The 17,478-nt window shown below is 43.9% G+C and overlaps 1 protein-coding gene across 12 annotated transcripts in view; it reads left to right on the top strand.

Moving 5' to 3' along the window:
- LOC138200603 (ephrin type-B receptor 3-like) overlaps positions 1 to 16,100 on the top strand; it is a 61,937-nt gene extending 45,837 nt beyond the window's left edge. For 2 of the 12 annotated variants that reach the window (XM_069153429.1, XM_069153428.1), the window contains exons 9-16: positions 994 to 1,046; positions 1,272 to 1,406; positions 3,892 to 4,139; positions 4,706 to 4,921; positions 6,243 to 6,392; positions 6,734 to 6,933; positions 9,783 to 9,938; positions 11,766 to 16,100. In XM_069153429.1, the coding sequence (XP_069009530.1) occupies positions 994 to 1,046; positions 1,272 to 1,406; positions 3,892 to 4,139; positions 4,706 to 4,921; positions 6,243 to 6,392; positions 6,734 to 6,933; positions 9,783 to 9,938; positions 11,766 to 11,874 (1,267 nt within the window). In that variant the 3' untranslated portion in view covers positions 11,875 to 16,100. Of the gene's footprint in view, positions 1 to 993; positions 1,047 to 1,271; positions 1,491 to 3,891; positions 4,140 to 4,705; positions 4,922 to 6,206; positions 6,393 to 6,733; positions 6,934 to 9,782; positions 9,939 to 11,765 lie in introns of all 12 variants that reach the window. The other 10 variants (XM_069153425.1, XM_069153424.1, XM_069153422.1 and 7 more) reach the window with 8 other exon arrangements.
- The last annotated feature ends 1,378 nt before the right edge of the window (positions 16,101 to 17,478 follow it).

Raw genomic sequence — 17,478 nt, 5'->3', positions numbered from 1 at the left:
GTGTGAAAGGCTGGCACCCACTGCTGACTGGCGCCCACCGGGTTCCCTTCACTAGCCAGTTCAGGCAGCGGCTGACAAGCGTGGGCATCGGTCACGCTAGACTGAATAATAATCTCCCCGGATCCCCCTACTTTGCTTCTCCCTCCTGCCGCTTCACTCTCCTCTATTTTCACACCGCTACATCGTGTCTCTCTCAGGGTCTTGGCTTAGCCGCCGCTCTGACTGCCACCGAAGGAGACGGAGAAAATAGCAATAATACAAAAACGCAGCGCTTCGGTATATACAAGAACAGAATTAGAATTTGAAATCGGATGTAAATCACCAGCGGGTATTTTGGCCCCGGTTACTGGTGAGACAACAAAGGAAGCATATTAACATGTAATTTCAACAACCCCCCCCCCCCCCCCCCCCGATCCGTGCCTCCCACCCCTCCCTCCCAACCCATCCCCACCACTGAGCGGAAGGGACATACGCAGGAAGATGAGGATGTAGAAAAGGAGAGACGTGGGTGAACGAGAAAAAGAGAGTAGATAGATGAATAAAAAAGGAAGCGAAAGAAGGACAGCACTGTTTTCATGAGGAGAAAATAAGATTCCGGCTGAATTGATATGAACAGTGGGATGTCTGTAGGGCGAAGAAAGCGAGACAGCTGAGCTTGCTGTTTGAGTCTGCTTTTGTCTCGGCTGCTCATTTTCGGGGCACCTAGAGTGAATGGCTTTCACTTGCTGCTGCAGACAATGGCATGATATCCTTTTGTTTAGACTTCCAGTCTCCAAGTATGAATCATCTCACCAGCAAGCATTGATACAGTCTGTATCGGTGCATCCCTCGCCTCCAGTGTGAACACACTAAACATCTCCACCGAACCTGCGACTCCATCTAATGCTACACCCAGACATTATTAGGGATCTGTTTTCTCCTCGTGCCTTTGTTCTTTTCCACTGTCATGTGCAGTCCAAGTCACTCACTTGGTGTTCTCATCTCTCTCAACAGAAAGCAGAGAAATGGCTCTGAGTCGGAGTACACAGAGAAACTGCAGCAGTACAGTAAGTCTCTTTGCTAAGATCTCCTCTTTCCAGCAGCAGGGTTCCTTTACTTCAACACAGCAACGATTGAGTTTCCGTAGCCACCGAAGAATAGCTCCCATATGAAAAAGATACAGCGATACGAGGGGTCTTGCTTACTTGATTGTTTTCACAGCATCACGTAGTATTATCAGTTGTTCAGGTTTTGTTTGGCAGCACATATTCACTTTCCCGTTCTTGCCACTGAATCCCCGATAGTAACGCCGGGAATGAAGGTCTACATTGACCCCTTCACCTACGAGGACCCCAACGAGGCAGTGCGCGAGTTTGCCAAGGAGATCGACGTGTCCTGCGTGAAGATCGAGGAGGTCATTGGCGCAGGTAACCCACCAAAGCTCCTGAGCTACAGGGGGAAGACTGCTAGTCACCTCCAGGCCATACCGTTAGAGGACTTCACACCAAGCGGTACTTTCACTCAATTCATCGCTTGCCCTTCTTCTTGCTCCCCTCCCCCCTCTACCACACTCGTCACCTCTTAGAATCCTTTTTTTTTTCCCAGTCTTACAGATGCTTTCCTGTGTTTAAAGCCTGACTAGCTGTGTCCTTTTTTTTTTTTCCTTCTTCTTAAGTTAGCAGGACTCACAGTCCTACCACCCTTACGTTTGCCATGTGCGTTTAGAGTACCTGTAATTCCTTTTGTACAGTTCATCATTTCACCTGTGTCCTAGAAAGAAAAAAAAGGAGCCCAATCCTGGAACGAGAGCAATACAGTGGATGCAAATTGATTCAGTTTAAGTGTGACACAACAGTCATTTCTAACTATTTAAAAATCTTTAATGGAACCAGATTTTGGACAATGCAAAACGGCAGCCCCATACAGACAGGATTCATTTCCATTTTAGAGATTTTAATCCTGTCCGAGCGCATGTGTGTGTGTGAGTCTTCTCTCATGTCCTCCAGAGCTAATTACAGCCCCGATGTTTTATAACACACTTGTTGGCCTGACATGTTTTAAAGTATTGCACAGATAAACACATGGAAGTCCCTGTTTCCAAGTTTTGAATTTCAGCAGTTCTGTCGAGTGTAGTACAAGAATGTATTCATCGTTTAGTTGGTCACTGACATACAGTTGCGACTGAAAGCCCATGTCGAGCTGCTACAGGCTTATCAAATGGGTGATGGCTATCTATGGCTGTGTTGGACTGTGGGATGTGTTGAGTAACACAAAGCAAGATACTATAATATGTATCTGCAGCATCTCTCTAAAAGAGAGGTGTCCAAATTCTTACCCATGAAGGGCCAAAAATGTATCTGAATCTCCGTGGGCCAAAAAATACGGTAATGTGAAGTTATATTTCATTAAAATATAAAATATTTGACAGAAAATTAACAACCAAATATAAAATTAAGTTTCAGAATGATTAAAACACTACGTTTTAATCTGCATAATAGTAATTATTCTGTTAACAGCACTCTGCTGTACATTGCTGTGAAACTTATTGTATGTACTTTTTAGCTACACAAAATGTACAGTTCGTAGTCAATACGTTTTGGATTTTACAGCACTTAAGAATAAGGAGAATAAGCAGGAGCTTGTCAAATGCCAGTGTGGGCCAAAACAAAGAAGGTTTGGATGTAGTCCCCAATTTGACTCTAAAATATGAAATCCGTCTGGATGGGGCAAAAGATATTGAATTGTTTCTAGTCCAGGATTGGCTGTCTCTGACACTGCCCACTTTTCAGTGTCTTGAGAACCTCTTAATTAAAAAAGAGGGCTTCTAGTGGATCACTATATCTGACCCATGTTCCTGGCACCTACACCTCGTCCACTATGTGGTTGTATTCCCTTTTTCTAGATGTTGTAGACCATGAAGTATTTTATGTATTTGATATATTTGAAAGTAATATCTCTGCTTAAAAGCTGCAGGACTGTACCATGTGAGCTTGAGTTTATTTAGCATATATTTCTGAGCCAAAATGGAGGACCTTGTGATTGCAGAGATGGGATTCCCCTACTACTGCTTCTGCTACTACCATTACTACTGCTGCTACTACTACTGCTACTACGACAGCTCTTCTGCTGCTGAGGCTACTACTTGAAACCCGTCGCTTCCCAGCATTCGCCTTTAAAGTGACAAACCCTCAACCCCTGTCTTCCCTGTCTCCTTCCTCCCCTTTCCCCCTTCCTCGATCCATCCCTCCATCCCTCGCCCTCTCTCCCCCCTCATTTGTCACCTTCGACACCATGTCAACCCATGTCACGCTCATCGCCTACTTGTTCTTGCATTCTTGCACACGCTTGGTGTAGACTCTAAACGTAAAGCGTCCACAACTCCGAAGACCCCCAAGCTTCTTTCTCCACCCATCTCCTCCTCCTGTGCCCGCTACTCCAGCCCCTCCAACGCTTAGCACCGCCCTCCCGATCCTTGACCCCTTCCTCCATTTTCCCCCATCAGCTTCACCCATCCTGTCTCCCTAATTTACCCCTTTTCTTAATTTCAACCTCAGTATTTTCAGTCCTACATCTTCTCACATTCTACCGTCATGCCTCTCACTCACCATGTTGTTTTGTTAATCTGTAGTTTAACAGTACAAAATCACTGTATGCTCCCCCTCCCACCACCATCCCCTGAGACTGGCCTAGAGTCATGGCTTCTCTTGCAGCCCCCCCTGTCCCACTCCTCCTGCTACCCTTCCCTGGCTCCTTGGTTCTAACCAGTTAACTGTCCCCTCTCCCTCTTTTCCCCCACTCTCCTCCACTCTTCCGTCATGCCTCTCTTCCCTCCCTCTTTCTCTCTCTGTCCCTCCATCTCTCTCCTCTTCCTCTTTTGCTGTTTCTCTGGCTGTCTCGCCTGGGCTCTCGCAGGAGAGTTCGGGGAGGTGTGCCGCGGTCGTCTCAAGCTTCCTGGGCGCCGTGAGATCATCGTAGCCATCAAGACTCTCAAGGTGGGGTACACTGACCGGCAGAGGCGAGACTTCCTGTCTGAAGCGTCCATCATGGGCCAATTCGACCACCCCAACATCATCCGTCTGGAAGGCGTGGTCACCAAGAGTCGGCCGGTGATGATTGTGACCGAGTTCATGGAGAACGGGGCACTGGATTCTTTTTTAAGGGTGAGAAAGAACACAAACAAAAACATTACACACACGAATCACTCTAATATAAGCTACTCCCAATAAAACATGGATCTGATTTGATCAATAATGCAACACTACCCAGTAAATAAGCCCATCCAAATCTGCTTGATCTTTCTTTTTAGTTATTTCACTTGCTTTGGAGATTTAAAAGGTCTCCTTAAGCTCAGCAGCACAATAGATATCTGACGAATGCCGCATTCAGGCTGTTGGTGACATTTACAAAGAGCTCAGTCTCCAATGAATCTCTGCCTCAAAGTCACATCATACATTGTCTGCCAGCGAAAAGGGAGTAATATAAGGAGATATAGAGAGAAAGGGAGGATGAGCAGGTAAAAAAGAAGACATTACAGTGTGGTATGATGGGAGATGAAAGATGCAGGTGAGATGATGCGTTGTAGAAAGTAAGAAACACTGAAAATAGACAGACAGGTATAGGATCAAAAAGGTAAATAAGAGACAAACATCCAGTATTTTCCTTTGAAATATACAACCTTGATCTACAATCCTATTTATCCTTGTCACTCTCTCTTTTCCTCTGCCAGCTCAATGACGGGCAGTTCACAGTGATCCAGCTGGTTGGCATGCTGCGCGGCATCGCAGCAGGCATGAAGTACCTGTCAGACATGAACTACGTGCACAGAGACTTGGCTGCCCGAAACATCTTGGTTAACAGTAATCTGGTGTGTAAGGTGTCGGACTTCGGCCTGTCGCGTTTCCTCGAGGACGATCCTACAGATCCCACCTACACCAGCTCACTGGTGAGTTACTGTATACATTTCATTTGTATGTTTTTTGTGTGTGCATTCATTGAAATAGATGTTTAAAGGTGCTACATGTGACATTGTTACATCAATACATCACGATTGTTATAATTTTAGCTCTTCACGAATCAATTCACAGTCTGTTCCCACATGACGTGATCATTCAGGGTAGAGAGAGTTTGTTTTATTGTCACTGCGGCACAGGCGAGTGGAATAAGAAGAACAGTTGAAACAAATATCAATCAGTGTTTTCCCACTCATAGACTTCAGCTCCACCCTTTGTGAAACACATCAGAGGACATAAACGCATTCGAAACTCTCATACTGAGCTGAAAAGAAACGGGTGCTCATAAATTAGGTAAATAACATATATGGACAGCGGGCCAGAGCTATAAAGCAGGTGTCTGTTACTAAGTGAGCCAAAGATAAAAGTTACACCAGCAGAACACCACGACTTTTCAAATTATATGGGAATGCTTCGCACAATTTTACACTTAACCTTAACATGCTGCTCTGTGTTTCTAATGAAGCAAAAATGTTCTCAAATTTTCAGCCAACAAATGACAGAAAAATTTGATGTGAAAGATTGATTCTGGCTCCTATCGTCACATGATACAACATGTAAAATTGGCAAAAGCAAGTTAAGATTCATGATGGAAAGACTCCACTGAGTTGTATATGAACATGAGCTCTGGTATAAAGACATCCAGCCTCGTCTAACCCAGAAACAGAAGTTGAGTTTGTCGGCTTCATGGACCGATCTTTTGAAAAGAGGAAAAAATGTGTCTCTCTTCTTCTCCAACTCATCTATGATTTAGGCTGATTGAAAAGTCACTTCCAACATGTACGTCTTGTTTAGTAAAGCAAAAGACAAAACACCCAGAGAAATGTCAGGATGAGTGAGGGATGACAAGTGTTGTGGTGACGGGAAGCAGTCGAGTCAATTTGTAAGTGTGATTTTTACTGAGAGGCACACCGCTGGTAGAAGATAGCAATCTCCCGCCCAACAGTTCAGTTTGTCTTGTAGTTCATATGAAAGGACTGAAATGATGGTGATGTATTGATGTTAAAGAATGCAGTATGCAGCACATTAAATATTCTTCTAGCGTCATGTGTTTGTACGTCATTTTCCTGCGTTCACCTCCCGTGTTGGTGTTTTGTGTTTGGGTTCTGCAGCATGCGCCCATGTGTTGTTCACCCATGTTTCCCTCAGACTGTTTTTCTCACCCTCTCTCTCCCTCTTGTATGTGTGTGACTCTGTGTTTGTGCTCCATCCCTCCAGTATTTCATGCTCACCTACTCATTCGCATATCCACAGGGTGGAAAGATCCCCATTCGCTGGACGGCTCCTGAGGCCATTGCCTACAGGAAGTTCACCTCAGCCAGCGACGTGTGGAGCTATGGCATCGTCATGTGGGAAGTGATGTCGTACGGCGAGCGGCCGTACTGGGACATGAGCAATCAAGATGTAAGCTCATGTGGGAATGTTTTTCTGCACACACACAGTATATAAAATCTAAATCCTTCAATTGTAGCAATTTTCAACCACTTTTTCTCTCCATTTCTAAAAGCCATTCTCCTCCACTGTAGACCCACCCACCTACACTCACTCTGGACATTATTTCTATGCACAATCTAAAGCCTTTTTTCATATTTATTGCTGACTTTTCCATCATTTCCCCCATTCAGCCTCTCCTGTCCTCTATCTCTTACACTTTTCATCAACCCATCTCTATTCCACCCTCCACTACAAATCACCACGGGCGATTAGGAGTGATTGTGATTTCTCTGCTGTCCATTCTTGCTCAGGTGATAAATGCTGTGGAACAGGACTACCGCCTGCCCCCGCCCATGGACTGCCCCACAGCCCTACATCAGCTCATGTTGGACTGCTGGGTGAAAGAGAGGAACCTGCGACCCAAATTCACCCAGATTGTGGCCACGCTGGATAAACTCATTCGCAACGCTGCCAGCCTCAAGGTGGTCACCAACAGCACACAGTCCACTGGGTAAGTCTTAGTCATCGCCTTATGTAAAAGTTGAGTTGGCCACATTAACTTCAGTAAAGCTTCACTGTGAGTTTCCCTTGGGCTCCTCGCTGAGCTTTATAAAGTAAATTAATATTGTCTGATTACGGTCATCTCTTATTGAGTATGAGTGCTTATTGCTCTTTAACAGTCCTTTCTGCTTTTCTTAAGTCATATGTTGAAGGAGGTCTTTAACATATAATGCGTTTATTGAATGAAGTCACTTGACTTTTCAGTAATGAGAGGACTGGCCGAGTCATTTCATTTGTACCTGAGCCAAAGCGACAGCGATAATGATTTCCACTGTGAAAATATTCCCTATCCCAGTTGATGCAGTGGATGTGAGTCGCTCTGACTCAGCTGTGAGAATATCTTCACTGCTATAAAGTGCAGATTTCCTCCCATACAACTCTTTAGCTCTCACAAATGCAGGCTGAGCCATTATGCAAATCCAAATTACCATCGCTCGATACGGCCCTTGAAGCAGCTCCTCCACCAACTGGGAGCTCAATCAATGATGTCACATCTACATTTAGCTGAACTATCTTTCTTTGCAACCTGTTTCTTAGAAAGAATTTGGAGGAGAGGAAGGTGGCGGAGTTGGAGTGTAGAGAAGGGTGACCTACCTATCTGTCCCTGCATCAGGGTCTTTTTGTCTTGAGGGAGGGCCACAGACAATCCTGGGTTGGGCTCATGGGGGAAGCCAGGGTCTCGGTTGGCCACCGGAGTGACGTTCTTAGAAGATTAGGCTTGCGGTTAATTAGCTCGATTAAGACGATGAAAAAAAAGAGATGGGAGCGGCTTTTAATTAGCCACTAACGAGATTTTAAACGGGCCAGCGGAGAGGTGGCCTCCTGCCGACAGACCTAACAAGGGAGGAGTGAGAGATGACACAGTCGTCCTGGTCGGCACTGAAGGGTGGCACTAGGTTAGCTAACACTGTCTGGCAGATAAGTCCTGTGGTTGTGTGTATCATATAGCCCTGACTTTACATTGTGATGCATGTGTGAAGAGAATTGTCCAAAGGAGCTTTAGTGAAGTGATGTTTTTTTTATTTTTCTACTGTTGAGTCTCTGGTGTAAATAGACAAATTCACACTTCAGAATTGAACTGCCTCCTATCAAACAGTGACTTAACTCTTTGGAGAAACTCTGTGACAGTCCCAACCGGTCTTCATGAATCTAGCCTTGGCTCGTTGCAGTCTCACTTGCTAGTTCCCAGTATTATCTAGCTCTCCTGCTGTGTTTGTGCTTGTGGCTCACGTGACCAGCAATAGCCTAGACCCTTTTGAAGGTAACTTTATAGAAGGAGGACCAACAATACTCCATTAAGAGAAGCCAGAGTCTGGCGCTAACGACCGCCTGAGGCCGTGGGCTCCAAAGAACAGGCCTTATTAAACATCACTCCATCTACACCACTCAATGGAGCCTCTGTATCACCGTTATTAACTCCCCCGCCATGCCTTTTCTCTTTTCTCCCTCATTCTCTCTCCATTCCTCTTTTAATTGTTAATGAATCTAATGCCATCAAAAAGGATGACAGGGATCAACAGAGCAGAGAGGAGGGGAGACAGTGCTGCTCTTTCTCTCTGCCTGCTCCCTCATCAGTTTCTTCTCCTCTACCTCCCCGTCATCCTCTCCACCTCCACCTCCTCTCCTGTTCATCAGCTCTACTTCACTCTGAGTTGTTGCACAGTTTTATTAAAACTCCCAAGGTGGCCTCTCTATCTGCAGCATTGATCGGGGCGGGAGGTTAGGTTGGGGCTGTCAACAGGTGTGCAGGAACGTGCAAAATGCGCTCAAACACAGCTTCAGACGGGAGCTGTCACGCAACTGTACACATGCACTGCCAGACACATATGTACGTTCGTGAGTCACTTCTTCCACAGAATCATGAGTCAGTCCGAATGTGCAACCACACGCATACGTGAACAGCATCTGTGTTTACATTCCTCAGATATTCCTCCCTTTTCATAAACATTTTACAAAAATGCCTTTCTACCTCTGTGTCGCATGCATCCTCAAGAGATCCGGGGAGAATGCTGAAAACATTTAAACGCACCCTGGGAGAACGCGCTGTAAATGCATTAATTATGTAGGAAAACAAGCATGGCTTATTGCTTGTTGGTTCAGCTCGTCTTCATACCAACTGGCCAAATTTGATTTGAACTGACCAGTGAAACTGCACTGGAATTCAATCTGTCCAGATCAAATTCAAACCACATTTGTCGGTGGTTTGAAAGTGCAACTCAGTACAACCACACAGATTGAATTTCAAGTTGTTTTTTTCTGTGTTGTCGCTCCCAATGCAACACAGTGACATGTCACTGCAACAAGAAGAACAGGAACCAGCAGACGAGCAGAGAGTTATCCAGATATTTCCTGGGCACATGTTGGAAACCTTCTTAAATCACTGATGCCGCATTCGGCACTAAAAAGTGTTCACTTCTTACACCTGTTTTTGTAATGATATCAAATGAAAAAATCTGATCCTGTGATTTCTTGTAAATCCCAATGTGGGTGGTCATCACTCAGGACCAGATTTCACCACCTCGCCTCACCAGCTGCAGCGCCAACATCCACCACCCAAAACTCCAGCCAGTCTCTCCACAATCATAAACGTGCCCCCACCTGCACACAACTCCTTACATATGGAGGAGAGGAGAGGAGAGGGGGAGAAATGAGGAGGAGATGCAGAGAAATGGGAGAGGTGGCGCTCAGCGGGGGGCGTTTGGGGGTGAGGCTGGCCGGTAGAGGCAGCAGAGTGACGACCTTAACCCTCTCTCTCTGTTTCTCTTTCTCTCTCCCCCTCTCCCCTCCTCCCCATTGCAGGGTATCCCAGCCCTTGCTTGACCGCTGTGTGCCAGACTATACCACTTTCACCACTGTGGGGGACTGGCTGGACGCTATCAAGATGAGCCGCTACCGTGACAACTTCGTCAACGCCGGATTCGCTTCCTTTGACCTGGTGGCCCAGATGACAGCAGAGTGAGTGGAGCTAATCGGGCCTGAAGTGATTGACTGAGCCGAGTTTGAGAGTCAAATTAGTGCTATGCAGATTGACCTTGAGGGACTAAAAATAGTCTCATGGCTGAATGAAACATGATAAGATGTGGAAAAGTGGACTGTGAGCAGCCTCAGATGTCAAATGAATAACAAACATGAAGCACATTTTACCAGATGTGGACATTATGCTGACATTTCAGTTCAAAGTACATTTGTTGTGCTATGAAGATAAATCACACGTTGAAGACATACAGTACCATGCATGTTAATGTTGTTTACCACTAGTTTTAAAAGGGAAAATGTAACATTTACTGGCAGCACAACTTGCCAAGAGAGATGAGAAAGATCATGTTGGAAAATGAAATTAGAAAACAAAATATTCTGTGCTTTCCCCATTATTCAGTATGTAATTGGCCAATCAGGATCGGTTTGCTGCAGAATGGAGAGGATTATTTAATCATGACGGCGCTACAATCACAATTTTACAATCAAAATCCAAAATTTCTCCTTGTCGTACATTTTTTTCGCGATCTTTTGTTGCTGCTTCCTTAACCATGATATCGACGACTCGCCCGGCTTTTGTTGTGCTTACAAACAGGAAATGATGTAATGGAAGTCATAAGAACAGGAGGCTAGTGATGATCAAATAAATGAATTAGGATTATTATGATAAATAAATTATTCTCATTAGCTGCATAATAGGCAGTGGAGGTGGGGGTAATTTGTTTCAATTTGGCTGAGGCTGACAGGTGTGCTGTATTGGGCCTCTCTGTTGCCCTTAATGGCCAGTAATTCCTCTAATGGTGCCCATTTATTATCATTTCATCCTCCGTTGCTGTACTGATGGGAATGGCAAAATAGAAAAAAAAAAAAAAAAATACACCATTTATTTGTGTGATGTTGAGGTGATGACCCCTGATTTAGCTTTAGAGAGGACGCATGTGCGCTGTGGATGTGTGTGTGTGTGTGTGTGTGTGTGTGTGTGTGTGTGTGTGTGTGTGTGTGAAGGGAGAGGACCCAGACAGTGGCGCAGCCCCAGCAGTCTGCTAATCGCTGCCCCGACACGGCGTCCAGTCTCTGCTCAGCTATCGACTGGGAAATTAAACAAGCGAGCGGAAAAGAGAGTTTCTCCTGATATTACTGTACAGTATTAAACCCACATGGCCACAGCGAATAATGACTAATGACGGCCGAAGCAGGTGCGCTCTCCCAGGCCTTCTTAAGAGTGTAGTAATGTCAACCGTATGTCAGCAGTTTCCTATTTGTGTGACCCCTTGGCTAAAGGCTAATTTACATTTTGTAGTCTCCGAGTGCTGAAAAATGTCATACAACAGTGGGCAACTTAAAGCTGATTTACTGACACACAGACAGAAGATGAACGACAGGCTACTAGCTGAATAATCTGTCTAATATTTTACAAAAAATAATCTCTCTTGCTTCCCTTTTTTTCTGTGGCCTCTGTGAAGTCCACCAGCTGCCCAACAGTAGCTAAGTTTGCTCTTTAATCATTAACTATCGTTATGGCCCTGTGACTACCGTCCTCTCGCCCACCTGCTGAGTAACAGAAGTATGTTGCATTAAGGCCAACGCTCGCTGGAGCTGGATGAGTGCCCCCATTTTGTTAGCACACTCTCAGGAAGCCATTTTATGGGTGATTGCCAAGGTGACGTTCCCACCTGGCAGAGTGTGTGTTCACTCGCAGTGAAAAGTGAAACATGCACTTCAACTTGGGACATGTGATGTTTGTCGTCTTTTATTTTTTATGACTGAGCCACCTGTTCTTTTTTTTTTTTTTTTTTCCCTCCACAGGGACTTGCTGCGGATAGGGGTGACGTTGGCCGGCCATCAGAAGAAGATTCTCGGTAGCATTCAGGACATGAGACTACAGATGAACCAAACACTTCCTGTCCAGGTGTGAGCGACAGGAACACACAGACCGATGCAGTCGAAGGACAGCCAGACAAGGAAAAGGGGGGAGGAACTGTGCCAGAGAGGGCCACTGGAAAACCCGAGCTGCCTGACCCATCTCTGCCAATTAGACTCTATGAAACTGGCTTGCAGTGCCTCTGAATATATTTTCTTTTCTTTATTTCATTACCACTTACATTTCCTGTTCCTGCTTTTTTGTTATCCGTCATTGTTTCTTCTTCCATCCAAACAGAATTTGTGTGTTTTTGAAAGAGGAGAAAGAGTTAGCCCCCTTGTGTCCCATGCGTGCCTCACCAGCTCTGGAGTGGGTTGATGTTTGCATGCATGTGTGTTTTTAGTGAGGTTGGCCCGAGTCCTGTAACCCAAACGTCACGCTGTGATCCTCACACAAGCGCCCCTCCCCTTGACCCGTCATCCCAGCTCTAAGTAAAGAGTGGTCACCCTGGTTAAAAAAAAAAGAAGAAAAGTGAAAAAGTTTTCACGCATCGAAAAAACAAACCAGAGAGCAGACGTGACCACAGGAGAGAGAGGGCCGTTCTTTCCCTGATAGTTGTTTTATTGTGCACGTGTGTAGTTCTCCATCTTCATATTGAAGGTGCGTTATCTCAAAGGGCACTTGCTGGAGGAGGCTGAGGTGCTACAAGAGGAAATATGATGGGCTGAGGTCATAGGTCAAGAGGATAGACAGAGGTTGAAAAGGTCAAATGAAGGCAGCCCCATTCTCGGACACCTGTTTTGGCTGCAGGCTCCTCAGTAGGTCACCAGACGACCTCTTCACTCTGACCTACAGTGACTCAGGATGCTTCCACAGCTGGGGAACACCTGCCCATCAATTGTGGTTTTTACTCATAAAAACTTTTTTATTTTTTTGTTTGTCCACACTACTTTTTTCGGGTTTTTTTGTTTTTGTTTTTTTTGCTTTCTTACACATATTCTGGGAGATTTGTGGTTTCAAAATGGCCGGTCAAACTGAAGTACACCCCACCCCCCCTCCCCACTCCCTCCTCCCCTACTGGACACTTGCGGTGATTGGGGGAGACGAGGACTCTGGCGGCGACACCATAGAAAGACCCCTTGGCCTTTTGTGTGCATTTTTGTATGCGTGTGTGCGTGTATGTGTGATTAAGTGTGCCTGGATGTGCGGTTGTGTCGAGTTGCACACGAGTATACTGTACAATACAGCTTCCGCTATTTGCCACCATGGAGAATTAACGCATGAACTGAACTGTGATAAGGAGCAAATATATCTGAAACAATTACGCTATATTCTGTGGACAACTGTTAAACATTCTTTTTTTATTGAATCAAAAAAAAATGGACTTTGGACATAAACATATATATATATATAAAAGTATATATATATGTATCATGCAGAAACTGAGAGAGACCATGATGGACACCTTAATTTCTACTTACTATAATCTGGATTTAGAAATAATCAAAATCCTTGTTTAAATTTCTTGACATCCTGCCCTATGTATTTATTTGTACCTCGCCCGCCGACCCACACCCCCCCATCACCAACACCCAGATGGACTTTAGGCCGTTTGGGACCGTGGACTTGGAACAATCAGAAGGAAGAGAAACTCCAAGAGGATTCGCCTGATGAATTGATGATTATTAAACAAAAATAAATTGCATATAAATTGGATATTGTATTTTTGTTGTTGTTCTAAACAGCCTGTACATGTTTTGTAACAAAAATAAGATAAATCACAAAAGAAAAAATGGTGTTTTTGACACAAAAAAAAAATTGAAGTGTTGTTGTGACATGATTAAGAGTGAAATTACCAGAAAGTAAAAGAAGAATGGAAAGAGGAGGGGAAAGAGTTGAAGAGATAAACAGCCCCATGGTTTCGACCACTGCTAACGTGCCGCCCTTTTGCTGTGCATATATTGTTGTTTGAGTGTTGACTGCGTGTTGGTGTGTTCAAGTTTGTGTGCGCAACCTGAAGTATCCCCGATCCAACCTCATTCGCAGCATATTGAGCATCTGTGAGGCAGAGCTGTTACTAATCGTCTTCCAGGCACACAATTTTCAACTCCTGCAAATCAACTCAAATGTAGTCCGACCCATCATTTGTTAAGAGATTATCAGGGTGAGGGTTTAGAGATAATGTATCAAACTAGTCGGCCCACCTGCCAAACATTTCGGTTGCCTCCAGAGGCGGAGCTCCGTCGCAGGACCTGCAACAGGTTCTCATCAGAGAATCGCGAGCTGTCAGAAGAGAAACCCGCTGCTCCTCGTCTGTTAGGTTGATTGATGCGCCAGCGAATAAGGCATCACGAGGATATGAACATGCAGTGAGCGCAGACACAGGGCATGCTGACCTATTATTATCTCTCTTCATTTCCTGTCTGGCCTGCAATCATCCTGTCTCAGCTCGGCCTGCTGCATGATTAGTACAGTGCAGGATCAACAGCGTTGGCATGCAGACAGCCGCAATCTGCAGCCCCCCTCATCTTAAATGATAGCAGCTGCATCACAGAGACCATGCTATTTACGCTTCTCACCAAGGGGTGTTTGAAGGTATCGGCTTAAGGCGTGGGGCTGCATCGCTGGTGTAATCTTCTAGATGGCCTCCATATTGTTTGAGTTGGAGCTGATCGATGCAATATGTGAATATGATTACTTAGGTGTGTAACGATAACGTGATGTCAGTGCCCATGCAGTGTGTCTTCCCAGTTTGTCAGCCTGTCTTTAAGTTCCTTCAGAAGTCATGGAGGAGATTATGCAAATCAATAATGTGTTCCTTATTTTTATTTTTTTTTCATCTTATTCCACATGCAGATGTTTTCACCACTGCTAGTACACTCTATTAAGGGCTTACTAACCTGCAACAGTTGTAGTGCGCAGTCAAGTAGTTGTGTACAGTAAATAAGTCTCAATGTTTTAAATTGTTTTTATCCAAGTGGTCAGTTCATGTTTCTGATGTGATGGCTCAGAAGTGCCAGTATTGGCTAACATGATGAGAACGGGTTGAACATGCCTGTTTGATGAGCTATTTCTTTGATATCATTCTACACAATTATTTTGTTTCCCGCTGAAGCAAAACACCATTTTGACTGAAAAAGAGTGACAGAGTCCACATTTGTAAAGGACAGAAGAAATAATGTAATCAGAATCTCACTTTTACTCAAAGGGATTTTCCAACATTACTCCCTCTCTTTCTCCTCTCAGCTCAATCATTCAATCTGCTGATACCCCGCTGTTGCAAACAAGACACAGTTGATGGGTATAAAAATTCAGAAAGGGAGGTGGTGGGGGAATATATGGGCTAAACACAATCAGATGGCAGTCATGAAAAATAGCAGTTTGGAGCTTCCATGAAGTATTGATGAGGTGCACATGATGTGCTGGGGTTTGGAGCTGTGCTCACCAAAGTCAACCGGCCCTGAGTGATGATCTCTACTGGCAGTGTTGCACACATTTAAAGGATTACACCGTGACCACTTCAACTGCAAACAATTCATCTTTGAGTGGATTTTCACACATTCATGAGAGTGTTTCATATTTAACACTGACAGAGAGAGGGAAGAAACGTGCTTCTCTGTGTGTTTTTTTTTTGTTTATCCATCCGACTACATGTTACTGAAATTAAGATGGACCGTTACATTTGTGTGTTTGTGTGTGTGTGTGTGTGTGTGTGTGTGTGTGTGTAAGAGAGTAAAATGAAAGAGTTTCCATTTTATACAGAAACAGTTTGATCAGCAGAGTTTAGGCTTCGTCAGTTGTGGTTATCTCTTTGTGTGCCAATAGGATTCAAACTATCCGAACATTCCCTACACCTTTCTTTCCCTGTTTTACATCCTCCACAGATCACACACATCCACCCTCCCTGAAACCCCCTCACCTACAACTCTCAAGCTATCTTTTTTTCAGTTGTCTGTTTTAAAATAAACACACGCAGCACTGTGTTTTCTTCTGTCTTCTAACAAGCTCATTACACGTATGTCTTTTGGTCACTTTTAAAAACCCTCTTCATAAAAGTAAGTGACATGTTTCAGAGAGTACTGTACATGTTTAGTGAAATTGGGGCGGGGGGGGAGGGGGGTAAAGAACTGAGAAATGCAATTGTTGATTCCTCTTTGAAAAGCATTGAGATGTATTTAATGGTGCAGACATACACAACAAATTACTAAAACATGATGATGCATTCTTGTAGAAATATTTTTAAAAGACCCTTTTGCAATTAAATTATTTAAGAAATGTGACCTGATCTCCTGACTGAGTCTTTGTGTTGTGTTTTCAACTGACATTTCATCCACATGGACTTGAAGTAAACCGTTTTTTGTTTAGGAGGTACCATAACCAAATAATCGCACACATGTTCTGCAGTTAAGACAAAAACATTCAATCTTACCACGTCATCATTTATGGCCGTCTCCTACTCTCATGATCATTACCAGAATTTTAAGAAGTCTTTTAATACTTATACTAAGAATGTTTCTGATTTGATGAAGTGGCACCAAAGCCTTAATTCAGATAACGATCGGCTTCAGATAAACATCCCATTACTGTCAGATTTATCTCTGTTCAGTGTACCTGTAAGCCAAAACTGTTAATTTGTCATCCAAAGCTCTCTGATTTGACATTTGTTTCAGGCAGGCTTATGCTGTATTTTTGGCCTTGCAAACAAAAAGCCTGAGAACATCTGTTTATTAAAAGAAAATATATATAAATATATTTGTTAGGCTGTTTTTTATGGTCATAAAAATATGTTACTAAAAACTAAAATTGAATTGCTAAATTTGAAAAACTATACTGAAAAACAGAACCTGAAGATCAAAATAAGTAAACTATTTACCAATGATTAACTGATACGGGGGTCTAAAATCAAAGGTCAAGGCTATTGTCACCCCACGTTGAACCCTGCTCGTGAACACGATATTTCAGGAAAGCCCTCAGTGAATTTCTTCAAATATGGCACAATCTATCACTTGGCCTTCAGGATGAACTGATTATAGTTTGGAGGTCAAAGGTCAAGGTCACTGTCACCTCACAATAAGCTATGCTCGTGAATGCGATACTTCCGGAACGCCTGGAAGGAATTTCTTCAAATGTGTCACAAAGGTTCACTTGGCATAAAGGATGAACTGATCAGAGTTTTATGGTCAAAGGTCAAAGTTTAAGGTCACTGCCACCTCACGTCAATCTCATCCGCTCATCACGTTCTTGTGAACGCAATATCTCAAGAACGCCATAAGAGAATTTCTTCAAACTTGGCAAAAACATTCACTTGGTAGCAACAATGAACTAATACGATTTTGGTGGTTAAAGGTCAAAGGTCATCCCAGGAACACTTTGAGGAAGTCTCTTCAAATGTGACATTCATTTGGATTCAAGAATGAATCAAAGATTGTATATAAAAGTGGACGGCTTTTAAAAGTGGACGGCTTCCAGGTCTGAAAAATTAGGTAAGTGCAGAAGTTTCAAATTTGGCACAAATGTTCACTTGGCCACAAAGATCACGTGATTAGGTTTGGGTGGTTAAAGGTCAGAGGTCACAGTCATTGTGACCTCACATCTATCCTGTCCTTCAGTCCTATTCTTGTGAATGTGATATCTCAGGAACTTGATGGAATTTCTTCA

Source organism: Embiotoca jacksoni, unplaced genomic scaffold, assembly GCF_022577435.1.
Source record: "Embiotoca jacksoni isolate LCO1_2020_lvr unplaced genomic scaffold, fEmbJac1.0.p SCAF_19, whole genome shotgun sequence".
Taxonomy (NCBI): domain Eukaryota; kingdom Metazoa; phylum Chordata; class Actinopteri; family Embiotocidae; genus Embiotoca; species Embiotoca jacksoni.
The sequence above is the reverse complement of the archived record's forward strand: the minus strand, read 5'-3'. Positions and strand labels throughout refer to the sequence as shown.